The sequence below is a fragment of the Abramis brama genome (genome assembly GCF_963993115.1).
Source record: "Abramis brama genome assembly, chromosome: 10".
Classification (NCBI taxonomy): Eukaryota; Metazoa; Chordata; class Actinopteri; order Cypriniformes; family Leuciscidae; genus Abramis; species Abramis brama.
In genome coordinates this window covers 8929504-8953138 of record NC_139972.1, presented here as the reverse complement: position 1 = coordinate 8953138, position 23635 = coordinate 8929504, and the positions used below count along the sequence as shown (strand labels likewise).

The 23635-nt window shown below is 38.5% G+C and overlaps 2 protein-coding genes across 5 annotated transcripts in view; both read left to right on the top strand.

The window, feature by feature from the left end:
* actn4 (actinin, alpha 4) overlaps nucleotides 1-5796 on the top strand; it is a 39769-nt gene extending 33973 nt beyond the window's left edge. For all 4 annotated transcript variants that reach the window (XM_084127511.1, XM_084127510.1, XM_084127512.1 and 1 more), the window contains 8 exons: nucleotides 6-146; nucleotides 343-525; nucleotides 638-772; nucleotides 890-1069; nucleotides 1197-1343; nucleotides 2429-2509; nucleotides 3390-3548; nucleotides 3626-5796. In XM_084127511.1, coding sequence (XP_083983637.1) covers nucleotides 6-146; nucleotides 343-525; nucleotides 638-772; nucleotides 890-1069; nucleotides 1197-1343; nucleotides 2429-2509; nucleotides 3390-3548; nucleotides 3626-3784 — 1185 coding nt within the window. In that variant the 3' untranslated portion in view covers nucleotides 3785-5796. The remainder of the gene's footprint in view (nucleotides 1-5; nucleotides 147-342; nucleotides 526-637; nucleotides 773-889; nucleotides 1070-1196; nucleotides 1344-2428; nucleotides 2510-3389; nucleotides 3549-3625) is intronic.
* A 683-nt stretch (nucleotides 5797-6479) lies between these two features.
* LOC311091551 (SPARC-related modular calcium-binding protein 1-like) lies at nucleotides 6480-14885 on the top strand. The gene is made up of 11 exons (XM_084127513.1): nucleotides 6480-6684; nucleotides 8666-8837; nucleotides 8905-9020; nucleotides 9193-9292; nucleotides 10056-10106; nucleotides 10188-10235; nucleotides 10528-10608; nucleotides 10691-10883; nucleotides 11205-11284; nucleotides 12783-12876; nucleotides 14111-14885. Exons 1-11 carry the CDS (start codon nucleotides 6604-6606, stop codon nucleotides 14355-14357), a joined length of 1263 nt encoding a protein of 420 aa, XP_083983639.1. The 5' UTR covers nucleotides 6480-6603; the 3' UTR covers nucleotides 14358-14885.
* The last annotated feature ends 8750 nt before the right edge of the window (nucleotides 14886-23635 follow it).

The following is a 23635-nucleotide window of genomic DNA, read 5'->3' as shown; positions in this document are numbered from 1 at the left end:
TGCAGAGAACAGAGAAACAGCTGGAGTCTATTGATGAACTCTACCTGGAGTACGCCAAGAGAGCAGCGCCATTCAACAACTGGATGGAGGGAGCCATGGAGGACCTTCAGGACATGTTCATTGTACACAACATAGAGGAGATCCAGGTACTGTAAAATGTTTTGTATTCGTAATATTTCTTTAGAATGAAATTACTTGCTCCACCTCTAAAATGGTGTTCCTTTTTGTTTCATTGCTGGGATCTTTGATTAGCCCATTTCAGATCAAGCTAAAGGGAATAATACAATGCTGGATGTGGGAATCCTTTCCCTAACTACTTTTTCACCATTTATCTTTATGTAGGGACTGATAACTGCTCATGAGCAGTTCAAATCAACTCTTCCAGAGGCAAATAAAGAGCGGGAATCTATCCAGGCCATCCAGGCTGAAGTTCAGAAAATCGCACAGTACAATGGCATCAAACTGGCTGGAAACAATCCTTACACCTCCATCACCCCTCAGAGCATTGATAAGAAGTGGGAGAAGGTTAGATATTTTTGTATCGGTGAATAAGAAATTTGTCGCTTTAAGATCTATGGGTGTAGTTTAGTATCAGTTGAGATTGGAAGGATTGACGTTATCTCCCATCTATGTGCAGGTGCAGCAACTGGTTCCACAGCGTGATCAGGCTCTTCAGGAAGAACTCGCACGTCAGCAGTCTAATGACCATCTCAGACGCCAGTTTGCCAACCAGGCCAACATGATTGGACCATGGATCCAAAATAAGATGGAGGTATAGTCACCTCCATTTCTGTATTTTTCTGTGTTATTTCTTTGGTCTTCTCTCTTATTGAAGAAGAATAATAATACTGAATGATTCATCTGTGTCTCCGTGGAATGATGTTTGTAGGAGATTGGGCGGATATCAATTGAGATGAATGGAACGCTGGAAGATCAGCTGACCCACCTTCGTCAGTATGAGCAGAGCATCATCGAATACAAACCCAACATCGACCAACTGGAGGGAGACCATCAGCTCATTCAGGAAGCACTTATATTTGACAACAAATACACTTCTTACACTATGGAGGTATGCAGATGCAAATATTTAAATTAATCATGTATGCAGTGTTTCTCTGTTGGTGTTAGGCTTGTTTGGCCATTCACACCAGTCTAGTTTCTTGATCGTTTATCCATTGCCTTTTTCTTCTCTAAAGCACCTTCGTGTTGGTTGGGAGCAACTCCTTACCACAATTGCCCGCACCATTAATGAGATCGAGAACCAGATTCTGACTCGTGATGCTAAAGGCATTAGCCAGGAGCAGCTGCACGAGTACCGCACATCTTTCAATCACTTCGACAAGGTCAGGAACTCCTTTGCATGTTTGTCAGTGTGTGAGATGGACTTAGTTACTAAATTAAGGTTAAAGAATAAGTATTTATTAGACAGTGAATGTTAATCAAGGTCAGTGTATTAAAGGCATATCTCACTCTAAAACAACAAGTTTTCAACGAAAGCATTGTACTGTGGAACGAAAGCAACTTGCCATGTCTGGACTGGTTATGAGACAAAAAACAATCGCGTTTGTGCATCACTGATGTCAAACCTGACAAGATGCGTCTTTATTCTCCATGACTGTAAATGAGAATTGAGAGGCTAACATTTTGTTTTCTACAGAACAAAGAAATTCATACATTTTGAAATGACAAGATGGTGATAATGTTTGAGTGAAATATTCCTTAAATATGCATAGGGCTTGTTTATGCAACTGTGTTAGCAAAAAGATCTTAGCACCAGGCCATTGAAAATGCTCATGACATAGCAGAGGATTACAGTGTCCATATAAAGAAGAATATGTAAGGTTTTGGTTGATGCTTATGTCAAGGCTGTGTTTAATTTCAGGGTGATTGATTGCATAATAAAAATAGTGCTCAGTTTAAAGTTTTGGTTGGACTTGTTTTAATATATGCTCCATTTTCTCCACTCATTCTGGCACTAATGGGAGGGAAAACATCTGAAATATACTGTGCGTCAAACACCTCTGGCCTGAAGAGTGCCACCTGTAGCCAATATGTAAATATAGCCTAGTGGATTTGAAGTAATAAGGGGTTTTTATGCTAGAGTGGAGACATTTAGCCAAGGTAAAGGAGACAACTGATATAGTGCTTTCATAATGGCTCTCTAATACCACAAGCTGAATGTTCTGTCTGACATTCCTGAGAATTGGGTCACTCACATGTCACTGTATGTTTTCATTAGTCATGTGATTTGTTTACCATTAGTCCATGTGTCTGACATCCACAATGTTTTGTCTCCATCTTTTTTTTGTCATGCCACTTGCCTTCATCCCACACATGCTATGTCATTGTGAATCGGTATCATCAATCCTCATCTGCATGTTCTGATTGGTCCATCCACTGTGGCCCCTTGCGTGATTGGCTACCACAGGACCACAGTGGTGTCTTACAGGCTGAGGAGTTCAAGGCTTGTTTGATCAGTCTGGGTTACGACGTAGAAACCGACAAACAGGTATGAGCACAGCAAGAGGAGGAGTTCTGCTGCCATCTGTGTGTGTGTTTGCGCCACGCCACTCATTTATTCCATCACTCACTAACTCCCTCACTCACCTGTTGTGCTGCTGCTTGAAAAGATGCCCTCTGTAGGTCAGCTAAGGTCTTTGCTTTTATTTAATTTTTAATGTTTCTCACTGCTTCCTCTGTTTTCTTCTGTTTTCTTTTTTTACTTGTCCTTGCCATACTTGCCCTCCATTTCTTACCTGTCTTCTCTACAAACTCACTCTGATCCCTCCATCAAACCCTCTGTTACCTTCGCGTTTGTTTGCATACAACCTCTTCATCTCCCCAAATCCTCTGCTTTCCACATGCTTCCTTTCTGTTTCTTTTCTCATCCTTCCCTTTGCGAACTGTAGAAGCGCACGGGGATAATGGACAGCGACGATTTCCGCGCTCTGCTCATTTCCACTGGGAACAGCCTGGTACTGCTATCTCCTTTCTCAATCTCAGTTTCTCCTGAAGTCCTGCTTTTGCTTGCTGTTAAAAATGTATCTGTTTTGTCTGGTATCATTGGTTACTTATGTTTTACCTATATTTTAAGTTAAGATCTGTAAAAGAAAAAATGATAATTGAATAGATTCTAATAGACCAAGGCTGATGTAATATTTAGCTTGACACAAATGAAATTGGGGACAAAGTCAGTGTTCAATGAGTTGTTAAAAATTCAGGTGACAACACAAAAGAAGTCTTAAATCAATGCATTGAACCGGCTGTACTTCTGTCTCGCAGCTTTATTTTCATTTGCTTCAAATGAAAGACTGTCTAAATGTTACTTAAGGTCAGGACTCTCAACCAGGAGGGTTTATCTGGGTTAATCTCTAGCCTCTGTTCCTCAGGGTGAAGCTGAATTTGCTCGTATTATGGGCATTGTTGACCCCAACAACAGTGGAGCAGTGACCTTCCAGGCCTTCATCGACTTCATGTCAAGGGAAACAACCGACACAGACACCGCAGACCAGGTCATCGCCTCATTTAAGATCCTAGCCGGAGACAAGGTAAGAATGTCAGGGTGTCCAAAGTTTTTGTTGTATGCGACTTCACCCTATCTAACCCCATCACTTCTTCTTTTCAGAACTACATCACAGCTGAGGAGTTGAGGCGTGAGCTTCCTCCTGACCAGGCGGAGTATTGCATTGCCCGAATGGCACCGTACGCCGGCCCTGACGCAGTGCCGGGTGCTCTTGACTACATGTCCTTCTCCACCGCCCTGTACGGGGAGAGCGACCTCTAAGCACCAACTCCAGAACTCCAGAGCAGCTCTCTCTCCTGCATTAGTGCTGATCTTCCCACAGACTAGATAGATGAGAGCGCTGGATAGAGCCGCATCTGTGTTTCTCTCAACCATCCAGTCCTTAAAGAGATCAGTGCTCCTGAGGAAGATATTTAAGAGTGTTGGAAACGGGACTTCATAGCACACCTGATGGGGAGGGGGGGGATAGATGTTTGGGGGAAGGGGGTTACCATGGCATTATGGGAAGAGCGAATAACTGTTGATGAAGCTTGCCACGCATTGAGGGATGGCCTTTTGATTCTGTGTGTAAAACATGTCAGTCTTGGAGAGCTTAAGGAAAGTTGTAGGATAGAAGGAAAGAAGTTTAAGATGCAGGTTCAGTGTCAAGGGAAGAGAGGTTGTGTAGCTTTGGACTGTAGCTACAGCTCAGGTTCTTTAATCTTCTTCCGTTTCCTCTTAAAATCACAATGTATAAATTGAAAGGACTGAATTTTTTTTCTAGCTTTTAAGTGATTTCTCACCAGCAGTAACCTGTAAAGACAGTTAATGTTGAGCCTTTGGGTTAATTAAATGAGAAAAATATGAATTAAAATTATTAGTTTGTTCTGGAATGGAACTAAAAAGAGCTTAAAGAATCCGCTTTGGCTTCAGTCTATTCCTAGACACTTAACCTGCACCCTCTACCCCGGCGGGGAGGGCACAAGCTTTTTCAGTTAACATGCTATTTTTCTTTGTTTTAATTTTGTTGTTTTCTTGCTAGAGTTGGTGGGGTGGGAGGTTTGGTTTGGGGTTGGAATATGTTATTTGGCATATAGTGAGGCTGTATATCGTAGGAAAATGGACAGAATGACTCAAGTGTATTGTTAGGGAATTTGTGACATGCCCTCTTAACCCATTTTGCTGGATCGATGGAACTCTTTAAAAATCTAACCTCAGCTTATTCCTCCCATTTTATTTCTCTCCTCTCCAGCAATTTTGAGTTGGTGGGATTCTACGCTGTACATACTTATTTTCCAGTACACAGAATTGCCGGAGTACCATGGGGTTAGTCACACAGCACTTCAGGTCATAAGCAAAGATTATAAAATGAGCAGTTTCACCCCTGCGGAGTACTGTAAGCAGGTTTGAGTAGCTACAGGTCTGTGTTTCTTTTTGAGGGGTTGAAGAATCAATCCACAAAAAATACCCAGTCCCTTCCCCCAATTAACTATACAGCGTTCTCTTATTGACTCCCAGACTCAAATAGACATGTTCCTTAAGGATTTATTAACTGTAACTAATGTCCATCTGGCATCCATCTCTAATTGTTTTTCAAATATTACTGAATGTCCATGTAAGAGCTTCAGTGCTGATGTGACCAGCATAGCCTTGTAGTGTAACCCCTCCACTAGAGCCTATGACCACACAGCTGCTGAATCAACAGTCGAAAGGAGAATTATATATAGTCAGAAATAAGTACAAATGTGCCTGGTAGTTGCAGGTTGCTCTTTCTCCCACTCATTGTTTCTTTTCTTTTGTTGTACACTAGTTTTTCTCTTTCTACAGGGAGGGGCAGGGACCCAATTTACAGCTCTGGAGGTTGAGGGGAAGGAGTGGTAGAGCTGAAGTCTTAATGAACATTCCATTATGTCTTAATTAAAATTAAATTACTGTTTAACAAATCTATGCAATCATGTATCCAATACAAACCACGCTCTCTGTAAGGAATGGCGGGGGTGATTTGCAATCGAAAGTGTTGAATTCAAGTGAGAACAAATTAAGGGTAGAGGGAGGGAATAGGGTTGGGTTGATGGGCTTCAGAAGATTTGAACAGACTTGGAACAAAAGCCTGCTCTTACATCTGCAAAGTTGAATAAAAGCATTTGGAATTCTGATTTTTTTTTCTTTTGTACTCTTTAATATCAAACGTTATCTGCTGTACTGGAAATTTGCAAAACTGCTTTCTGTCTCAGATGAAAAGTGAATTTCACATGCACACATAAAGTTTCCTTATAAAATATTACCACTTTGAATTATTTGTCTGTGTCCCTGCTTGCTTGAGATTTCCTCCCACTAAAAGCTTACATTTTCGACTTGATTGATAAATTATAGCGTGCTCTAGCTTCAACACGCTGCAAGTTCTATCAACAACATTGGTGACAAAACATTTATTAGCAATGAGTCTTTTACACTATGGTTGATCCTTGCAGTGACAGACAAGGTTGGTGTATTATCGTAACTGTTTCTCCCTCATAAAAGAACAGGAATGTTCTGTAGTAATCTGCATTATGCCTCAAATGTGGATGGAGCTTAATTTGTAGGGTAAACATTATTTTAAGAAAGCTCAAAATAGCCAAATACTGTATTGTGCTATGAATAAACTTTTATAAAATAAAAACAGCCGCTCTGTTAAATAGTTTAGACCGTTATGGATGGACTCAAAGAATAGCCTACAACCAATAGAGAGCTAACTTACCATCCTCCTTGCCGTCCTGAGGAGGAGTTCCTCTGTGAAAATGTGAAGTCGGTACAGTAGTATGTGTCCAGCTCTTCAAATAACATGAGTGAAGGAAGAAGTAACGGTTTTAATGTGTTAAAGCTTATATTATTTTCTTTTTTATCGTCTGTCAGTTGGTTGTCGGCGTAGAAAAAAACTTAGGATTGAGAGCGAACCGTAAGGCTGTAATGACGACCTGAGTAAGCGCGGGATTTTTTCTGCTTTCTTCCACCTCTGTATCCTGGCCGTTACTCTGGCGAGGACGCGCGCCTTGTGTTTAAATTCACACGGAGGCGGGAAGAGCGCGACCGATCGTAGAACGTGGGCTGTTGTGGCGGGAATCATGCTGGCGTTGACGTTCACCTGCCGCGTACTTCTCATCTTTCTATTGTCAAATTCGGTAAAGATGACGGACGAAAATCAGGTAAACTCACGACTGGATGCGAAAATAATACCTGATTTCACCTTGCATGTGTAAAATGTATAGTTGTGTGATACATTTTTACAGATGCAAGCTGATTTTTGAGAAATTGCTGAAAAAGTAAGATTAACAAAAAAGCTTTTACATTTAGTAATAGTTGCAGAAATGTAAAGATAATTAAATTATGTGATGTAATGAGGACTTGTCACACTGTTTTAAAATATCAACTCTTAAAAAGTCATAAAGTTTAAATATTTAACATGCCCACGTGAAGTAAAAAGGATTTGGTGGATTTCTGTGGATATAGTATTGCTTTGTGTCATAAATTTCCATGTCAAAACATAACACCTGTTGACCTGCAAAAATGCCACCTGGAAATGTGAAATGCCTGAGCACAAGCCACATAAATCTGAACAGGCTGAATGAGTTTTTGTCTGAAAGGTACACAAGAATACAGAATGTTTACTCTTTAAAAGAGCTCAATCCTCAAAAGGGTCACATGTTATAGAAGGACAAGAAAATTGGCATTGAATTTAAAATATGCACACCTGTCAGCAAAGTGGCACCACATCTCTCATTCATTACTAATCCAACCACCTGAGGCCACTAAGACTGCTTATTTATTTTCATTCACAGTTATAAAATTGTTAGACATGCCTCATGTCCACAGTGCTGCCTTGTTCTCCAACAGAGACATGTTTGACTTTACTCGCTCCGGCTGTTTGTTACTGCACTCTTGGCAGGAGCCGGTTTAAGCACAACTGTGTTCATGTCACTTTTAATGTTTCATTTTCATGAAGGTGTGGAAAAGCTTCCACCTTGATGACTTTGGAAAATCAAGATCAATAAGAGTCCAAAAATGAAGTATTACTTTAATACCTTGACTGACTCTGTGTGAAATATTAGAATTTATCATATTCTTGCAGTTGAGACCTAAAAAGTGGTCCTTCCTAGTTCCTACAACTCTATAACTAATAATCATGCAGTACAAGACAACAACAATTAGGGGAAATAGACATTTTAATTAACCAATGTATATAAAATATGGGTCATGTAGGGTCTTGCCCTTTTATACATAAATGATTACACTTTTTACAAGTGATATTTAATAAATATTATTTTTATTACAGCATGTTGTGTAATATATTTTCTTTAAAAAATACAGCTGAAGGTTTTCATGGTTTCACAGTAATGATTTTGTGTTACATACTGTATATTATAGAATATATCTGTTCACACTCATCAGAGCTGGAGATGTTACCACAAATGTCTGGTGTTGCGAACATCTGCAAGTCATTTTGCAAGCTCTCTCTCTCTCTCTCTCTCTCTCTCTCTCTCTCTCTCTCTCTCTCTCTCTCTCTCTCGGGCTTCATTAATGGACAGACTGCTCTATTCATGGATTCAGTAAACATCGCCACAGATGTTTAGGATATTCATGGTTAAATGGAATCTCTGCTATTGTTTTGCAACTGTTTTGCCGCATTACATCTCTATGTTCAGTACAAAAAAATGTAATCTGTCATAGAAAGATTGTTACTGCTGTAATAAAAAAACTAAAAAAACATGCTCTGATATTTTCTTCTTCCAATATTAACCAATTCAGACAGAGATAGGTTTTTTAACCAAACTTTTATTTTCCTTCTCTAATTAAAGTACATCAGAAGATATCAAATCCAAATTTAATTTTTTTTATATTTTAGGCTATTTTGAGGCTATTAAAAATATAAATATGCACTCTTTTTGCTTGCTTCAAACATGATAATCTGTCCTTTGAGGGAGTGCAAAAATATAAATCTTTCACTAGTGTGTCTAAAGTGTCTTGCATCACCTTATACATCATGGGACCTCCAGCGTTTTTCACGACAGTAGACGGCTGTTCCTCGGCCAGACACCATGTTTCCTTTTTTTTCTGCCTATTTTGAGAGCTTTTACACAGACTAGCCTTTCACATTCAGCCATTCCCCCTCCCATTCTCTAATTATAGTTGCTGGTGTTGGACAAGCAGTGGCCTCGAGTGTGTGTGCTGGACTGTGCTAGAGGGCGCCGTCAAGCAGTGTGTGGCAGCAACGGACGAATGTATAAATCTCTGTGCTCTTTTCAACGTGCCCAGTGCATTAACAGCCAGCTGAGGATGGACACACTGTCGACATGCACAGGTAAAGCACCACAGAGTTTCTGCTCTCAGTGGACGATGTCTTGAAAGTGTTTTGTGTTTGTCAGCAGACGTGTTGAGCTCTAAATGTCAGCTGGCTCGTTCTCAAGCTCTGCGGGCCAGTGCTCATTCCGATTCCTTGGCCATGTTTACCCCAATATGCAAAGCCGATGGAACCTATGCAGAGGTATTGTGATGCTAAAGTCCAACAACTAAATTCAGAGTTGATATTCATAACTGCATTCATAATTTCAGAAGAAACATAAGTGATTGGTTCATTTGGAGGATCATTTTGCTGGCATTTTTGCTCCAATCAGTTCCCATTCCCTGCATGACCTCTCTTGACCTTTGACCTGTAGGTGCAGTGTCACACTCAGACAGGTTTTTGCTGGTGCTCCAGTGCTGATGGGATGCCTGTGAGCGGAAGCTCTGTCCTACACCTGCGGCCCAACTGCACTGGTGAGTTCTGTGTGTGAGACGCATGAACTAGTGAGACAGACCACTGTTATTTTAGTATCATTAGTTTTATGTGAATTTTGGGATATCCCATCATATTAATTAAGTTTTAGCTTTTATAGTATGGTGGCACATTGCTGCCACATTTGATTTTTTATTATTACGTCGTAATAACGAGATGTTATATCATTAAAATTACATATTTTCTTGTAATAATGACATTTTCCTTATTAAAACAACATATTTTCTCATAATAACGACATTTTCCTCATTAAAACAACATATTTTCTCATAATAATCACATTTTCTTGTTAAAATAAAATTTTCTCGTAATAGCTAGATGTTATGTTTTTCTTGTTAAAAGTAATATTTTCTTGTAATAACAAGATATGTTGTTAAAATATTATTACAAGAATATGTTTTAATTATAAAAATATGTCGTTTTAACAACATATCTCATTATTAGGACATAATTGTGTGGAAAAAATAATATGTATTTTAGTACTTCGACATTAAAAATGTTGCCTTGGCAAATAGCTGAAACAAAATAAGTTTATTTCAGTTAATGTTTTTTTTTATTTCATGATGGTTTTAGCTAACAATAATAACTCTGATACAGATGCTGCGAATTGGGCTTTGTTTATAATTTTGGGGTGAAAACATCTCTAGAAACCTCAGAGAACTGCGAGTTTTGTATGGTTTAAGCATCACTCACATTTTCTTCACAAAACCTAAAGCGATCTGTTTTTCACTATCTGTGTTGAAGGTCAGATGTCAGATATTGCTCAGGAAACCGACGTGGAATTAGCACAAGCGAGTGAGAGAACACACATACACAAATACTGCAGTATAATGAAATAAAGGTCCCGTTACCTGACATGTTCCTCTCTGGGTTTAGAGCGAGGTGTTCCTGATCCTGATCCACGCTCTGTGCCGACGACTGCAGGTGACTTCAGTGCATTTATACTCAAGACTTATATCAAAATCTTATATTTGCAGTCTTTTGCATGAATTTTGTGATCATTAAAGCTCAAATACAAGCAAATTTTACGTTACTCCCTAAAAAGTAATTAATTGCATTACTTAGTTACTTTTTATGGAAAGTAATGCGTTACATTATAATTTTACGTTTTTTTTTATAACATTTTGTTTTCTATTTTTGGCAAATGTAAAGGCCCTTTACCATTGATAAACAATAAAGATGTTACCATTGAGATACCATCTGACTTTAAATACAGGAGTCACTGTGCCTCCATTTTGGGTGACAATCCTATTGAACTCTGACCCGAATGGAAAGCGTCCGGTCAGACGACCCACAGGTGAGAAGGAGAGATGATCAAGGCTTCATTTGAGTGTTTTGAAGAGTGAACTTGTTCAGTTTCTTACTCTGTATTCCTGCAGACTCTCTAAAGAACTGTGAACACGAGAGAATGTCTTTGCTCGCTGAAGCGGACATTCAGGGGTCAGATGAGCGATTTATCCCAGAATGCAGTGCAGATGGGCGGTACAAATCCGTTCAGTGCCACAGCGACACGGGATACTGCTGGTGTGTGAGAGTGGACTCGGGACGGCCCATCCCGGGCACTTCTGACAGGTTGGGAGTTTGTGTGTGTGTGTGTGTGTGTGTGTGTACAGGTTTATATTACATTGTGGGGACCAGTCAGTGGTCCCCACGAGGGAAATGGGTTAATAAACATACTAAATAACACTTTTTTGAAAATGTAAAAATGCAGAATGTTTTGTGTGGTGGGTAAGTTTAGGGGTAGGGTTAGAGTAAGGGAATAGAATATACAATTTGTACAGTATAAAGACCATTACGTCTATGGAGAGTCCCCACAAAGATAGTGAACTTGTGGGTGGCTGGGTGTGTATAAGCCAGTGCAGAAAACTGAAAATGATTATTTTCTCTGTACAGGAACCAACTGCCGGACTGCAGCTCTCAGGAAACAAACACACTCATCATCAACAACAGCTACACAGAGACACCTCTCTCAGGTCAGATCTTTGCATATATTAGATAAATTGCAAGCAGAATGGAAAGTTACATTTTAAATAAATACACATTCTCTTTTAAAGTGCCCCTATTCTGCTACTTTAAAGATTACTAATTTTGTTTTAGAGTCTCCTACAATAGGTTTACATGCATCCAAGGTTAACAAAATCAGCTCTTTTCTAGTTCAATAAAGGATTCAGTCTCTAGTCTAAACCCTCTGTATCAAGGTTCGTTGTTCATGGAAGAAGGAGGCAGGAACCGGCAAACGTTCAACACACTTTAATCCAAAAGATACACAAAACAATAGTAAAAGCGGCAGCCCCTCACGGACGACTGCCGCACACACATAAACAAAACAACATAAAAGTCCAGGCCTGGTCCTCTCTCGTCCTTCACTGTCGTCGCTTCTCCTTTTATGCTTCCGTAGCTCCTCCGTGAGAGATATGAGGCTTGCAGATGACGCTCATTATCAATCTCGCTCCGTTCTCACGGCTCTCGGCCCCGCCCTGCTTGCCACACTCTCCTTCCCAATTGCTTCCTCTGCTCTGATTGGTCAGATTGCCCAGTCTGTTGTGATTGGTTGACCGCTTACAGCGCGTGTTGGAAACCAAACTCCCATTACCATATCTGAATTTCAGCTCTTTCTCAGTGCTTGATACATGGTGATACGAACAGTAAAGACGGTGTCGGTTTTATTGTATCAATTCCAGCGCAAGTCCTCGTCCTTTTAAAGGGCAGCAAAGTGGATTTGCTTTTGCAGCTCAAAAAACAGCGTCTTCTCGACATGAACAACACAAACCAAACTCTTCCAGTCTCAGCTACAACTGTGTTTGAGTGAACTGTGTGAAGACATGGCATTATGCAGATCTGTTACAAACCTACGAAGGTTTGAGCAGGAAGTGAAACTGGAATTACTGACGACTCCTTTCAGCTGTTCAGAATCAATTCTTTCTTTTAGGAGACAATGCATTTGTAACTTTGAAACTTTGCAGACCTTTTACATTCACAGACGGCTATTTTACACACTGCATTAAAGGTGATCTCTGAAAAAGCATTTTAGGGACAGGATCAAGTTGTGTATACGAGGTGTTGTATAGAGGCTATAGAAGACTGACCCATGGGTGTATATTGAAGGGCAATGAACCACCAAAATGTTAATATTGTAGCACTAACTTGTATGGTTTTGGTAAGCCCAATTATTAATATCATTAGACAATAATTTTTTATCAGCACATTCTTTGAATGATTTATGTTGTAAGATGGACCAAGCAAAACTTTTATAATTTTTATCACGACTATATTTAAATGATCTTTTATAGAGTAGTAGACAACATAGTTTAGCCTTTTTTCAAAGATGAATTTTATACCTTTAGAATTTGTTGTATTGTTTGTTGAATATTGATTTGTATGGCAATAAATTAAAATACAACCAACAGGTCTATTTGACTCTCTAAAATACATATCACCAATTTAATTTGCAATATCTGTCTGTTTGTGTAGGTTGTTCCAGTGTTCGAAAGACCGACTTTTTGAAGAGTTTAATAGAAGCATTTCAGCAGGAAGTTGAAAGTGTTGCTCCATCTTCTCCTTACAGGTTAGAGACACACACATCGATTTATTAGACATAAAGACAAGCAGATATTGAGTTATCAGACACTTCACTTTTAAAACAGTGTTGTTATTGTTAACTAAAACTATTAAAAAACATTTTTGTTAATTGAAATAAAGCTGAAATATGAATCAAAATATTAGATGAAAAACTAACACTTCCAAAACGTAAATGAAAATTGCAAATGTTGCACTTGTAACAAACTGAAAAATAAATTACTGAAACTAAAACTAAAACTGAAATAAATATAAAATAAAGCTAAATCCAAAAAAAAAAAAACCTCACATAAACAGTGTGAAAATGTGAACGACGCTGGGGACAGTTGACGCGGCGCTGCATCATCACGAAAGTTTAAGCCTTGACAATTTAAATATTCAAGCGCAAGAAGATGCGAAAGGAGCTCATTTCATTACTCGCGCTGTGTGGAAAGTTTTGTACGCACACATCTGAAGTGTCCAGAAAGTGGGTCTCGGACAGCGTGTGAACACTAAACTGAGCTCTCTTTCACGTCGTCTTGCACTTGAGCGGACAATTTCACACAAAATTATGGATTTTATGAATTAAGGATTCATTAATAAGGATGTTTAATTCATACAGTGAAGACTATGCAGTGCTATCTTACATTTGATCACTTTATTAAATTTCTGTCGTTGAAAACTACTGTTAGACCTACCTGAAAAACCTGAAAAGCACTATTTATTTCATTTGCATCTTTGTTATATTGTATTTATTTGTGCTGGTGCTTTTTTATTTGTTCTTATTTTATTACGGACTGTCTTATGTTTTACATTTATATTAGTTGGGCTAGTAGTTTTAGCTGTGGTATATTGGAATAGAGAATAGTGAAATTTCACTGGTATCTAAAATTTTGGTGTCATTACTGCCTGTAAGTTTCATGGCAGGTAAAAAATAATATTTATGGCTGGTAAATTTTAAGTCGCCGACCATTTTCACGTGTGGCAAAATGTTAGTTTTAGGCCCTGCATAAGCACATAACAAAATTTCTAAAACTGAAAATATAAAAAAATAAAAGCTAATTCAATAGTATATAAATAATACTAAAATTACACTGCTTTAGAGAAATCGCAAAATGTTCATTAATTAATTTATGCATGCATTAATTTGATCTTTCTAATGATTATCAGTGTATTTCTACATTGTCATTTCTGTGGAGTTGATCCCGAGCTTCCATCATTGACTGATTCTTCTGGTCTTTCAGGACACCCGAGTCCCGTCTTCACGTCCCCACCTCTCCTCCCTCGGTTCACACTCTCCGTCTGTACTTTATGCTGCTGGACACAGATGGTGATGGTGTTCTCAGCGAGCGAGAAGCTCGTCCGTTACGGCTCCTGCTTCGCGGAAGTCTGCGTCCTCGCCGCTGTGCCAAGAAATTCATGCAATCCTGTGATCGTAACGCAGACCGTCGCCTCAGCTCTCAAGAACTCACTTCCTGTCTTGGCATTTGAGGCCCAAATCCATAAATATTGTGCAGGATGAAGGATCTTTGGAAATGGTTTCAGACATCAGTTTGACCTTCATCTCTCCACAGCTCCTTTGAGTCTGTGACTGCAGCGTTCAATCACTTCACTCTGGGTTTTTGAATCTGTTTCAGCTCTCGCCGGCACTCTGACCTTTTCACTTATGCAAGTCCAAACGCTGTGCCTTTCAAATAAAGGACTCGTTATTGGTTTTGTAAAAATATCCACGGGTGAGCCTTTCTGACCGCTGGAGCTCTCAAGTGTGTGTGAGTGTATCTGAGTGTCTGAGAGTGAGTTTGGACACAGTACAGTACATGAACATTGTAACAATTCAGTATTATGACCAGGGTTATTGTAGTTAACTGCAACTAAAACCATACAAAAATGCTTGAAATAAGATAAATGTTAACTGAAGTAAAATGAAATATAGAAAAACCACAATGTGGAAACAAAGTGATGTACAGAAAGAATAAATAAAAGAATGAAAACATAGAACCAATAAAACATATACCACACAACAACAACAACAAAAAATAACTAAAACTGAAATAAAAATTAATAAAAAACTATATAGACATTTTTTTTAAAATATATAAAAATAACAAAAACACATAACAAAATTTCTAAAACTCCAACTAAAATTAAAATGAGAAATTAAAATATGAAAATATAAAAATAAAAACTATAATAGTATAAATTATACTAAAATAAAATGTAAATAAATATTACATTTCTTACAAAAATATTTTTTTATTTAAACCTGGAAATAACCAGATTTTAGGACCTAATACTATGTAATACAAAAAACAATAACACACACACACACACACACACACAAAAAAAACTACATTCTGATAGAAATCTACATGTTTTTAATCCATTTTTCAACCAAAATAGTTAACATTTTCACTGATCTCAGATTTCGAACCTCATTTTATGTCAAATTACTGCCTTAGTAACAGATTTTGGTAACACTTTATTTTGCAGTTTCATTGTTATACGTTAGGCTACATGTACTACCCTAATAAGTACATGCAGTTAATTAATATTACTCAGCTACCTACTTAAATCTATAATTACACTGTAACAGCCACACCTTAAAAAAATAAAGTGTAACCCAGATCTTTTGTATTAAAGCAAAATAAAGCTGTTTCTCTTGAGTTTTGTTTTTCTTCAGTGCTGACAGGCCTTGAGATGGTGAAATTTACAGTAAGTCCTTGAATATGAGAGTGAGTGTGAATGGAAGATTCATCATAATGTGGCCCAAACACCCTTGACAGGTGTAAAGAAGGGTTTTAATCCACTTTTATTATACAGCAGTCAGATCACACCCCATTGACTTCAGTGTGTTTGTTTCACCTTACGTAGCAACGCGGAAGTATGCTATGCTATTTTCTGTAGGCTAATTGTGTGGTCACTTCCAAATCTGCTGGTCTGGAAAATAACAAAATGCAGTCAAATAATTTGTGCTACAAACCAGTGTGTTAATGTTTACTAATTGAAATAATATGATAACAAATATCAAGCAGCAACAGTTTTTATACAGCTGAAATAAACGGAAGTGGATGAGACCGGAAGTTGCCCGCGCCCTCCCTTACGTTGACTTACGTTGAGAATAAGGTGAATATAGTGCTCGTGTTTACATGTTGTTGTGTGTTTGCTTGACTTAATGTGTTTTTCTTGATCTTAAACAACGTTTGACCTGCAGGCTTCCACTTTTGTGGATAATATAACCACCAGCAACACCAAAAGACACCCCTAGGTGTCAGTGTAACTCCAATCCAGATCTGAGTGAATCTGCGTCGAAGGGTTGGCGGTCTTTGGCTGTTGTTGACTATCAATTTACTTCATACAACACAACTGTCATCATTCATTTTGAAGGTAGGTATGTTTGAGACGCGTAATAGCAAGGAAGTGAGATATCATTGAGCACGTGTATATTTCACCTTGTTCTCACTTATATAGCCAACACTTTCCACAGATTGTGTGATGTTTTTTCCACAATTAGCTTATTAACATCATACATCTAGGTAGGCAGCAAAGGTTTTTATATGTTCTGTTTAAAATATATACATTTATGACACAATATCCTAATTTGTGTTATGTTACCTTGGGTTTAAATGACAAAACACTGCTGTGAGGGTGTTTCTAACTGAGGGAGCACTTGTGAAAAATAAGTGCACATAATTGTATTGAGGGTGTCTTGTAGTGTATGCCTACTTCAAATCTTAAATGTATATTTTTTAAATACTGTATTTGCAGATAATATAATATTAATGAACTAAAGGCCACTTAGGTGTGCTTAAAGAAAGTACACACTTGAGTGCATTTTGTAATGTCACATTTAAAATGTTACATTTACATTTTAAATCATTACGTTTTAATAATCTTTTGTCATGCTTTTAAAAGAAGTACACTTGTTTTGATGTGTTGACTAACATACTAAAGCTCATGTAAAATAGGCTACTTGATTATTATTTTTACTGAGGTGTGTTATTTTATAAGTTAATATATTTTAAATGTTTTATTATCATTTAGGCCAATTTATTCATTTATTATCATCATCATTATTAATATTATTGGAGCAATTAGAAACACGGGTTTATCCATCTATGAAGACTTCCGCTTTTTCCCGGAAATGGGAAAAAGGTCCATTTCAGATTTACTGGCCCATAAACATTACATCACTTGACAAGTAGGCAACTTTTGTACAGAATATGTTACAATCTCTGGTTAGAGGAGAACGTTTACTGGATATACATAAATAATCTGTATTTGTTTGGATCCAGAGAATCATCCACTCTGTTTCTCCATCTACACTGTAAAATCCATCTCTCTCCGTCTCTCTATCACTCCCTCATTATTAGATCTGTCCTGTAGGTGTGCAGCGGGCAGAAATTGGACATTAATAAATCATAAATCTACTTCATTTCTGAAGATGGATTCAGTCTCTCCATTAGGATTAGGATAATAAGCGTGTTGAAGGAGTAAATTAAATAAAGTTTGTGATAAAGGGATTTTCAGCCATTCCTGTTGGAAAAACCAGTTTACTCCAGTGTAATGTTCTTGAATGTTCTTCAATTGGTTCTTGAAATTAGTAACAACCAATAACATGTTTCTGCTCCTTGGACCCAACAGTTTGCAGTTCAGAGGAAGAACTAGTCACTGGTTTTGCCAGATCAGGGTAAACAGATCTTTGAAAAGTTTAGTAACATTCAAAAAACTTTGCAAATGCTGTTGAACCATGTTTTATGTAGAATTGTAACTGTTCAGTATATCCTCACTCTTTTCTACTGACTTCTTTTGGAGGTCCATAGTTCGACCTAATTAATGTCCTCATTTGCCCAAACTAATTTAAAGTCACTGGCAGCATCCAAAATCAAAAACGTCCATACTAAATAGTAGGCTAAAAATAGTATGTCCGAATTCACAATACTAATAAAAGAGTAGGCAAAAAGTACCCAGATGATTTACTACTTCCAGTGAGAATCTGAAGTATAGGATGGACACTTTACTATCCCATAAGGCCACGGGAAAGGATTTATGAATGGCAGTGAAGCGACGCAACTGACGCTGGAAGGTCACGTGATAATGACAACATGGCGAATGTAGTACGTCCGGATTACAATCATACTACACACATTCGTACTATAGAGAATGTGCATTGTTAGTGGTCACCAAGTAAGTAGTTATTCAAAATAAGTATACACGAGAGTATGCGATTTCCAACGCAGCCACTATAATCAGAGCAATAGCAAACCACAACGATCAAATCAATTCCACATGGACAATGGGCGGGACTTGATTTCTTGTTCGAGAAGATGTTCCACTCATGGACTGTCAAAAAAAAGATGGACAACGTGTCTCCACTTCCTTCCACTATAGAAAAACGAAGCAAAAATATCCCAGAAATGGTCACTGGCGATTACGTTATTCGGAGCCCAAGTCTGCGCATTAGTGATCCTGAGGTGGAGCCGCGGCATCAGTGTCCCGCCATCCTCTCGCTCCCGCAATCACTAGCAAAGCTGTCAATCATGATAACACCCCATTTTATAGCATCATAACTAACTAAAACCAAACTTATTGGAAAAACGAACACTTGAACATACGTCTGTGTGATAAGAACTACCTAAAATGACAGAAACCATCTTTGGAAAAAACTTTTGGCTTGCGTCCCATTCGATTACATGGAGAGGGCGGGGTTTATGACCTGCAGCCAGACAGCAGGGGGCGATTAAAATGCTTTGGCTTCACCTGCGTCTCAATCAGCTCATTAGTTCAGTCGTCAGGGCACTACGGAAGAGGATTAGGGCCAGGCAATAATAAAAAAATAAAACCATCTCGAGATTAAAGTCATTATAATGCGAGATTAAACTCGTTAAATTTCGAGAAAAAAAGTTGAAATACAATCTTGAGAATAAACTCATTAAATATCGAGAATAAAGTCGTCGTGTTTCGAGAAAAAAGTCGAAATACAATCTTGAGAATAAACTCATTACATTTCGAGAATAAAGTCGTTGTGTTTCGAGAAAAAAAAACATAAAATTTAGAGAGAAAAAACTCGAAATACAATCTTGAGAATAAACTCATTAAATTTCGAGAATAAAGTCGTTGTGTTTCGAGGAAAAAAGTCGAAATGAAATGTAGAGAATAACGCATTCGATAAGTGTTCATTGCATAGCCTACTGATAGAGGACATGGCAGAGTTGGATCACTTAGTCAAGCTATATTTTAGACTTTCTTTCAGTAACAAAGAATAGAACATTCTTAGGTCTAGGTCAGCTAGGTCTTTTTAGAAGAAAAAATCAGTCCAATTTGCGTGATGTACTCGCTTTTGTCCAACATGAAATTCATAGAGGTTTCGTGGTTTCCCAGGATACCATAAGACGCATTATTAAACTTGTTGATCCTCAAGGTGTGGAATTTCGACGAAAGAGACGCTTGAGAAGACGCCAGTACACTTGCGCTGGCCCAAATGCACTTTGGCAAGCAATGATAAATTAAAACCGTACGGCATTGCCATTAATGGCTGTATAGATGGTTACAGTCGTTACATTCTGTGGATGGAGGCATACATAACCAACAATGATTAATAATGCGTCTTATGGTATCCTGCGAAACCTAGATGAGGTTGATATCAGTAGGCTATGCAATGAACACTGATCGAATGCGTTATTCTCTACATTTCATTTCGACTTTTTTTCCCAAAACACAACGACTTTATTCTCGAAATTTAATGAGTTTATTCTCACAATTACTTAGACTTTTTTTCTCGAAATTTAACGAGTTTTTTCTCGAAACATAACGACTTTATTCTCTATTTAATGAGTTTATTCTCAAGATTGTATTTCGACTTTTTTCTCGAAATTTAACGAGTTTTTTCTCGAAACACAACGACTTAATTCTCAATGTAACAAGTTTATTCTCAAGATTGTATTTCGAGAAAAAAGTCGAAATACAATCTTGAGAATAAACTCGTTACATTGAGAATAAAGTCGTGTTTCGAGAAAAAACTCGTTAAATTTTGAGAAAAAAAAGTCGAAATACAATGATTTTATTCTCGATATTTATTGAGTCGAAACAAATGACTTTATTCATTGTGTTTCGACTTTAAAAAAAGTCGAAACACAATAACTTTATTCTCGATATTTAATGAGTTTATTCTCAAGATTGTATTTCGACTTTTTTCTCGAAATTTAACGAGTTTAATCTCGCATTATATAGGGGTGTGACGGTTAGTGTATAACCGTGAGACCAACGGTTATAGTTGAACACCGTCATTACAACTCTATAACCGCCAAAACCGTGTTAGTAAAATATTTTTTACAAACATTTTTTATCATAGAGAATGTTTAAATACTAATTAAAAACAATTGTTAACAGTCGGTGTTATTAATGGTCTACGTCGTTTCCAACTGTATTTGATTCTTTGCCAAGTACCCCCTGACCGACCGACCGCCAATCATTTGAGATAGAAATAAAAGCTATGATATAGTGATGTGCCATCATTATGAGATTTATTAAACAAATGAAAAACATTTGCAATAATAAACATTAGCAATGAACATTTGCAATCGGGAGACATGGTTTTTACCACTTAATGAAGTTTTGTTTTGTAAATCGTCAGACATGATTTTTACCACTTCATTAAGTTTTGCTTTGTAGAAAACCTTTCTTTAAAGCGAATTTTGTTTTGTACAAATTGTATCTTAATTTTAATAAATGTTTCATCAACCAATTGCATGTATTTAATAAATAAAAAGATACAATATAGGAGACAATATAATAACCGTGACATTGAGGCTCCGATGCGCCGCGTTCACTTGCATTGCATTGTGAAGTTGAACTAGAGCACATCTCATCGTAAATGAATGAAACTCAGCGTATGCCTATGGCTCATACATTAGCATTAAACATCTTTGCTGCATCCTTTCTAGAACAGACAAGGGCTTTCTTGCGGCTCGCATCAGCAGAGCATTGCATCGTCCATAGACCGCAACACGGATGGCGGGCGGGTGCGGCTTTGAAATCTGGTTAAAAAACGTTGGTGCGGATGATGAGTTTTGTGACACGGTTGCGGAAGAACTAATACCCCATCCGCGTATCTCTATTGATAACAACATTGAACACTACACAAATATTAATTTTATTCAAACTTAGTTTGCCCCCCCCCCCCCCCCCCTCGTTATGTTACGAACCGTCACATTTGACTCACGTCATAACCGTCATCACCAATTCTGAAACCGGCACACCCCTAGCATTATAATGACTTTAATCTCGAGATGGTTTTATTTTTTTATTATTGCTTGGCCCTAATCCTCTTCCGTAGGGCACTGATCAGGGAGTCGGACATTTTAAGGGCTGTCTCAATCAGAAAATCCTTACAGTGCACTGAAATGTTCGCTCCCTAGAAAGTCCTACAATGCCCTCGAAAACCAGGGAGCATTGATGCTCACTATGTTAGCTCTGAAGCGTGAAACGAAACATAAATTGCGCAAGCCAACTCACCACACAAAATTACTTATGATAGATGTTTAAAAAAAAAAGAAACATTATTTAGCCTAATTGCGATGTGGCAAATATCTATAGTCACCCAAACCTGTTCCATAATTCAAAAGGCAGTTTGAACAGTGTTCGACTTTCTAGTGGTCTTTTTCTTACACTGTGGTCTCTGTTCAAAGGGAGAAGGAAAATGAAGTGGACACACAAAGGCTTGTGATGGAGAAAAGAAGGGATTAGACGAGTGTCAAAGCACTTTTGCCGCTCAGTATTGGATGTGTTGACATGTCGTCACTGTCCTCAATTACGGCCTCTTTATGAAACCTCACTCTGTGTTGTGAGAGGATTTTAGCATAGGCCTTTAAAATCTGAAGTCATTTATGAATGGAAAGAATGAAGTACTATTGATGAGAGAGACATGAAATCTCTACGGCATTGTGAGGCCTTAACTCTAAAAACCCGCTCAAGTATAGAAACGCGCCCACACACACACACACTCACCTCATGTGAATGGTGTGTGTATTGTCTGGCTAAATCCATCATCTTTTGTCGCCTTCCCTTCATGCTTGACGCTTGAGTGGTTATGAAATTGGCTGTCAGTATTCCAGTGCAGGACTCGAAGCTTCCTAATGGAATAAATTGGTTCCAAGGTGTTCAATTTAACTGTGACCCAACACCTCGGAAAGATGATTCATCTGATATGCAAACCAGAGCATGACCAACAGGCAAGAATCTGCAAATGAACTGCTCTCACTCTCTCTCTCTCTCTCTCACACACACACACACACACACACATGCACTCGCAGACGATGAGGTGGTTTAGTGTGTATACAAGGTCAGCTACATGGTTTCACTAATTTGCTGATTGGTCTCGGAAGAATATTAATGTCTTCAATGCATAGAAACAATGATATTACTGATAGTTCACCTGCCGTAACATTGTTTACTGACCTAAATAAATGTAAACACTCACTGGCCACTTTATTAGGCTCAGTTTGCTAGTACTGGGTTGGACCCCCTTTTGCCTTTAGAACTGCCTTAATTCTTTATGTCAGAGATTCAATAAGGTGGTGGAAACATTTCTTTTTTGGTCCATATTGACATGAGAGTATCACACAGTTGCTGCAGATGTTTCGGCTGCACATCCATGATCCGAATCTCCCGTTCCTCCACATCCCAAAGCTGCTCTATTGGATTGACATCTGGTGACTGTGGAGGCCATTTGAGTTTAGTGAACCCATTGTTATGATCAAGAAACCAGTTTGAGATGATTTGAGCTTTGTGGCGGCATGTTTTCCTGCTGGAAGTAGCCATCAGAAGATGATACACTGTGGTCATAAAGGGATGGACATGGTCAGCAACAATACTCAGGTAGACTGTGGCGTTTAAATGATGCTCAATTGGTACTAAGAGACACAAAGTGTGCCAAGAAAATATCCCACACACCAGCAGCAGCCTGAACCATTGAGACGAGGCAGGATGATCAATGCTTTCATGTTGTTTACGCCAAATTCTGACCCTCCATCTGTATGTCACAGCAGAAATCGACACTCATCAGACCAGGCAACGTTTTTCCAATCTTCTATTGTCCAGATGTGGTTTGCCGTGTGAATTGTAGCCTCAGTTTCTGCTGCTGTAGCTCGTCTGCTTCAAGGTTCGACGTGTTCACAGATGCTCTCGATCTGCAGACTTCGGTTGTGTCGATTGGTTATTTGAGTTACTTTCTATCAGCTGGAACCAGTCTGGCTGTTCTCCTCTGACCTCTGGCATCAACAAGGCATTTCACCCACAGAACTGCCACTCACTGTAAACCATAGAGATGGTTGTGCGTGAAAATCCCAGTAGATCAGCAGTTTCTGAAATACTGAAATACCTTTGTTCCCCATTCTGATGCTCAGTCTGAACTTCAGAAAATCGCTTTGACCATGGCTGCATCCAAAATCACACACTCTCTTGAGTAGGTACTTATTTTGAACAAGTAATTACTTTACACGACCGCTAAAAACGTATGTTCTATATCAGGGGTGCCCAATCCTGCTCCTGCCGATCGACTGTCCTGCACAGTTAATCTCCAGCCCTAATCAAACACAGCTGCCTTTCATTTTGAAGTGATCCTGAAGACCTTAATTGGTTCAGGTGTGTTTGATTAGGGTTGGAGATGAACTGTGCAGGAGAGTCGATCGGCAGGAGCAGGATTGGGCACCCCTGTTGTATAGGGATCTCCCAGTCACGTGACCCCTAGCCGCGTGTCAGCCATTTTGACGGAA